The following is a 6,325-nucleotide window of genomic DNA, read 5'->3' as shown; positions in this document are numbered from 1 at the left end:
AGCGCAGCACTGTCAGTTTATTAGTACTGAGGTAGTGCTGCATTGTCACAGTGTGTGGAACGAGAGAAAGCCACTTCATCTGATTCTCAGTACTACGGAATGTTGCAATGCCAGAAAGCCAGTATTGAGGGAACGCTGCACTATCACATAGTCAGTATTGAGGGAATACTGCACTGTCAGAGGGTCAGTCTGAGGGAGTGTTGCATTGTCAGCCTTCCTGAGAACTAATACTAAAGAAACACTGTCAGAGTGTCAGTGCAGAGAGAATGCTGCACGTTCAGAACGACAATTTTGAGTGAGTGCTGCACTTTCAGTAATGATAGAGAGCAGAGAGAAAGTATTCAAAGGTTTCTGGCATCGCAGCACTCCCGTAGCATTGTTTCTGATGGAGTGGCACTCCCTTATTATATACACTTTGACAATTCAGCACTCCCTCAGTAATGATGCAACTGACAGTGTTGCAATTCTTCACTACACATTCTCTATTGACTTTCTGACAGTGCAGGGATTTCCTCAGTACTGACCCTCGCTCAGTGCAGCACTCCCTTGGTTAAGAATCTCTGATAGTGCAGCCCTGCCTCCGTGCTCATGTGGTAACAGTACAGAACTGACCCTTTCGGTGTGGGGCTCCCTTAAAATTAATCCTTCTGATCAACCGTCGATCACTTAATAGCTTGTCTGATGCTGTACCATTCCTTCTGTACTGACTGAAGTCCAGAGTTCCTTCAGTACTGCTTTTCTGACATTGCAGCACTGCCCCAGTACTGACTGCGGGTGTTTCATTGTCAGAGGGTAAGTACTGAGGGAGTGTTGCACTGTGAGAGGGTCAGCACAGTGAGAATTCTGTATTGTCAGAGCTCCATTATTGAGCGATCGTTGCACCATCGGAGGGTCGGTACTGAAGAATTGCTATGCTGTTGGAGCTGCCTTCTTTTGCTTCAAATATCAAAAAAACAAAATTGAACACTCTCTGATCAGGTCAATGTTAGTGTTCTTATGACAGTATTTCAAGGAAAGTAATGTAACATTTGTGCACTGGCTCTTATTTGGTTTGTCAGCAGCATCCAGCAACATTTGTCTGCCTTTATGACATTTCCTCAAATGGTGCTCTTGCTCACTGAAGAACTCTCTATGTCTACAGATTTATGTAGGAAATCACAGAACAGAATGTATCCTCATTCCATTTGGAATAAAGGTGTGAAGGACTGCTTTTGGGAAGAATGCTGAAAATGATAACAAAATATTGATAATGCACAAGCAAGAACGAAGTAGGATAATAACAGGGAATAATGCTTAATATACCAGTTGAGATCACCATCATCACAGGTAGGCAACTACTGGGTTATTAATGTTCCTCCACAGAGACAGAGAGAAGAATTAAACCCACCTTTATACCTCTGTATTCACAACGAATCAAAGTGAAAACTTTCAAAAGAGCCTCATAATTGGCCCTAATAGTTCCAAAATACATTTTATCAATAACCGATCTCAGACTACAAGTAATCTGTTCTCGATACTAGTTTGACGTTTCAACAAAAGACCTAGTTTTTTTTTCATTGTACAATAACTTTAGTAGAGCAAAGTTAAACAACAAGGTAATCTAATTGGTGCATGCTTTAAACGCAAAACCTTCGTTTTCAGCCTTTTTTACACAAATTAGAGACATACAAAAAACAGTTAAATAAAATAAAATAGCAAAACTGTTAAAATTACTGAAATGTTTTTCCACATGTGTTATTCCACAGACATAAAACATGGCTTTTTGGTTGTTTTTCTGAAGATATCTATCAAGATCATCATTTACGTTCTTTTAGATAAAAGCAATAACACTTATGATTTAGTTTTGCATTCTCTCAGCATCCAGGATCTGGCAAAGGAGGTTAGGTAGGAGGTTTTCACTTTAACATTGCAATAACGCAGCCAGGTTGATTTTTAAAAGAAACGTAGTCGAATAATGCAATTCAAACTCTGACTACCCCCTGCCAGACTGAGCGTCTGTCGCAAGCGTTCTCACATACCACTTAATATCTTCCATTTGCTTGAAAATAGTGTTTCTTCTCGACTGGCTGGAGGAAATTCCCATGTGCCTTCCTCTTTAAATGCCGATTTATTTTATTTATTTAAACACAATGCTGAAGCGACTGCAGAACCTTCTGATCAGTGAACCATCTAAAATTTATCCAGGCCTGGATTCGTGAATAAATAAAGGTTTGTTTGGACTGTTTTCTTTTTTTTTAATGCAAGATGTTACCCATAGACCAAACGGCATCTTTAGCTTACAATTCTAACTTCACAGTTCTGAACCAACATTGATTTGCAAAGCAAAAACAAAACAATGGCAACCACGGTGGGGGTTGTGGGGGTGAGGCATGAGAAAGACATGATTGGTGGCGAGTTTTACGTGAGGCTTACCATGACGCAAGCCAGGGGCGAGTTTGGGAAGGCAGGAATATATAACATGGCCACCTCTAATGTTTGAAGATTTTAAATGTGAATTTAAATATCTATTTCAATACTTAAATGTAAAAATGAGTTCAATGGGTATACTTTAATTGCAATTATGGGCAGGTGTCTTCAGATTCAAAATATTTAGATGGGAAAGGAAAATTATTTCGTTTGAAGACAGATCAATGCTAACCTTCTCTTTTTTACAATTACAGTGTCTGCCTTTTTTGCATTGACGGTAGTTGTTGATAATTTTCCTCAGTTTCTGATCATACTGAGAAATCGATGACATAAATTTTCTTCAGCATTCTCATAATTTTACAAAACGTTTTGAGCAAACCAATGAACACACCACAGTAGGAAGCCTATTGTCAATTAACCCTGTTCAGAGAGTTGAACATACTCAACCACCCAGTAATTGTAGACATCCACAAAATTTGCTCATAAGAGATCACTCAGGGTACAGAGTTAGCAAACACTTTGCACTTTCCATTGAAGAGTGAAAATAAAATACTTATTTCCTTCTGCTGGAAATATCACAGGATCTGTGTATTCAATGCCAACAGCAGATTCCATTTATAAAGAAATGGCGCAGGTTTTGCAGCAGTAAAACCCACTGAAACAGAGTTGAAATACAATATTTAATGACTCGGGCGGTTTCTTTTGACGGTATAGAAAGTTTTACAACTATTAGTAGACACAGTCATAGCTATTCAAGCACAATTGTTTTCTTCACAATTTCAAAAAATTAACATTTTTGTTCTCATTGGTGCCTTAACATCTACCTCTCTGAGTATCTCTATTTTCCTATTTTCCATCTATAAATTAACTTAATTTCAAAGCACCGGTATTTGGTGTTTTTCACTTCCTGGTTGCTGCTGGTGATATTACCTCAATGTAACTAGTTGCCATTCCACTTGATAACAGCACACACTGAACTTGGTAAAACCTTCTGCTAACTTGAAGGTGGGAGGCGGGAAATTCATGCCACGGTAGATCACCGCACCCTTCTGAGCTGCGTTTTGCAAATTCATTCTTTGTTGGATCGACATCATGACATAACATTCCTTTAAACCGAGGATGACAAGATGGGTTTTGGAGACTTCTTTAGGAGGAAGGTTTGGAGTAGAATACTAGGACGGCTCTTAATCGTGCTACTTGACAAGACTCAAGCTGAGCATGTTCTCGCTCTTTCAGATGTCAAAGGGTGGATCTTTGCCCCAAATCTGCCTTTGACTGAGCCATTTTTTTTCTGAGGAAAGGACAACATTGCACAGTAATTTTTCAACACTACCCTCAGTGATCTGGCTATTCACTGTTTACGTGAGTTTGTAGAAAAAAAATGAAAGTCTTCATGACCACTTACACAGAAAGTAATCGCTCATTAAATTATTAATCAATTACAAACTACCAGCTAAGGTCATATTACAGCGTAGAAACAGGCCCTTCAGCCCAACAAGTCCACACCGACCCATACCCCGAACCTAACACTACGGGCAATTTAGCATGGCCAATTCACCTTACCTGCACACATTTGAACTGTGGGAGGAAATCCACGCAGAGAACGTGCAAACGCCACACAGTTAATCGCCTGAGGCAGGATTTGACCCGGGTCTCTGGCGCTGTGAGGCAGCAGTGCTCACCACTGTGCCACCGTGCCGCCCAACCGGTCTAACTGGTCTAAGAGACTGATGAGAAATTCATAATTTAAAACGACTCCTTCTGGAAAAGGTATTGAAGTTTAAAACTGCAGTTGGATTTGCATGCGCTTGCTGTTAGAGGATCCATAAGTGGCCAGATGACTTTTAATTTCAACATGTCTGAAGCCCAGCTCCTAATACATGTTCATTTTCTTTTGTTTTCCATTTGGGCCTCCTCAGTGCTAAGTGTACATCAGGGTGAACTGATGGAAAAACCAACAGAACCGAATGGATCTCTCAGTACCTCGGAAGAGTTTCTTGACACTCAAAGACGGAGTTCTTACAAAATGGGCGAAGTAATCTTCATTGCGATTGTAACGGGATCTCTGAGTGTGGTAACCCTCGTGGGGAACGTTCTCGTCATTATTTCTATTAAAATAAACAGGCAATTGCAAACTATTAACAACTATTTCATTTTCAGCTTAGCCTGCGCTGATGTCACTGTTGGAGTAACCATGAATCTATTCACCATTTACAGTCTCCTTGGCTACTGGCCTCTGGGTCCGGTGGTGTGCGATTTATGGCTTGCTGTCGATTACATTGTCAGCAATGCCTCTTCCATGAATCTTCTTATCATCAGCTTTGACCGCTACTTCTGTGTGACCAAACCCCTTAGCTACCCCGTAAGGAGGACACCAAAGGTTGCAGGCATGATGATCGCAGCCGTTTGGGTGGTGTCATTTATTGTATGGGCTCCTGCCATTCTGTTCTGGCAGTTCATCGTAGGGCAGAGAACAGTCAGTGAAGGAGAATGTTATATACAGTTCTTGTCCAATCCTGCTGTCACTTTCGCCACTTCAATAGCTGCCTTCTATCTGCCAGTCACCATCATGGTGATATTATATGTGTTCATATCACGGGCTAGCAAAAGTCGAATGAACGTGGATAAAAAAGAGCCTGGATCTAATAAGGAACCAGTTTACCCCAACCAAGAGGTGGGTAAGGTGCTGAAATCGAATCCGAGCAACATATCTAATGCTTCTGTTAGGCTGCCACAAGTGAAAATGCCAAAAGGTACTATAATCTATGGAAGAATAATTGATCATTTCGATGAAAGAGAGGAGGTGTGCTTGGGTGAGTCAACTTCTTCCATTATGATTCCATCAAATAAGAAGTTGGTAGGGCCTATCAGTGAGAATGGAAATGTCTGTACTGTGATGGATAACTGCAAAGTCTCCTATACAAGGATGATTAATCAACGACAAAACAGTAATGACCATGGAACCATACCTGGAATCGTTGCAGAGCTTAGAAGCAATAACGGGAAGGACAGGGAGATATCAGAAACCCAAAAAACAAGTAAAATAATTCATAATACTGTTCAGAAGAGAACGGTCAGTGTTACGAGAGAAATGAAAGTGACTAGAACCATTCTGGCTATTCTTCTGGCATGTGTCATCACTTGGAGTCCATACAATGTCATGGTGCTCATTAGCACGTTCTGTCCCAGCTGTATTCCAAACACAGTTTGGAATATCGGATATTGGGTATTTTACATCAATAGCACTGTCAATCCAGCCTGTTACGCACTGTGTAATGCTACTTTCAAGAAAACCTTCAAACATCTTCTCTTGTGCCAGTTCAAGAGCAGTGGTGCAAAAAGTTAAAGAAAATAAGCCACAAGCAAAATATCATGAGCACTACATGTAATGTGATGATGATGACTTTCAAATATATATCTAAAACTACGGGCATGTGATGTGTTTATTGTGTCAAAAAAGACTCAGGTAGACATTTTACACACCATTTTTGAAGCACACTTTAGTTTTACTCAATTAATTCGTAATGGCTCTTATCAATGATGGTTTGCTGACGAGACTGAGAGATGAATTGTCCAATGTCAAATTTGGACAAAAATTCGAATGGCTTGTGAGATTTGCTCAGTATTAATGAAATAATAAATGATCTGTGTGGTGAAGGAAAGCAGAAATTCACTATTTTCAACATTATCCAATAAAGAATAGTTGAAAAATACTGAATTCTAGTATAAATTCAGCATGCTCGGGTGGACAGCACTTAGCTTGTTGGACAAGTAGTGTTTATATGGGGTGATGGACAAATGCACTGGATTAGAACCTCTTTTTATTTGGCTGAGAAAGACTCGAAGTCGGTGCCCATGCTTTCCAAATTATTAAAAATAAATAAATAAATGCCTCACAACTGAATAAATAATAGTGTAA

The 6,325-nt window shown here is 40.0% G+C and overlaps 1 protein-coding gene across 1 annotated transcript; it reads left to right on the top strand.

Moving 5' to 3' along the window:
- The first annotated feature begins 4,321 nt into the window (after positions 1-4,321).
- LOC148140664 (muscarinic acetylcholine receptor M2-like) lies at positions 4,322-5,752 on the top strand. Its single transcript, XM_087978985.1, has one exon. It carries the CDS (start codon positions 4,352-4,354, stop codon positions 5,750-5,752), a length of 1,401 nt encoding a protein of 466 aa, XP_087835111.1. The 5' UTR covers positions 4,322-4,351.
- Positions 5,753-6,325: the final 573 nt, after the last annotated feature.

The sequence above is a fragment of the Chiloscyllium plagiosum genome, unplaced genomic scaffold (assembly GCF_037043375.1).
Source record: "Chiloscyllium plagiosum isolate Xiang-an unplaced genomic scaffold, Cpla_swu_hap1 HiC_scaffold_35, whole genome shotgun sequence".
NCBI classification, from domain to species: Eukaryota; Metazoa; Chordata; class Chondrichthyes; order Orectolobiformes; family Hemiscylliidae; genus Chiloscyllium; species Chiloscyllium plagiosum.
Note: the sequence above shows the minus strand (reverse complement) of the source record. Positions and strands in the feature narration are given on the sequence as shown.

Coding starts and splice junctions, on each gene's coding strand:
- LOC148140664 (XM_087978985.1), top strand. CDS start 4,352: ATGGAAAAACCAACAGAACCGAATGGATCTCTCAGTACCTCGGAAGAG.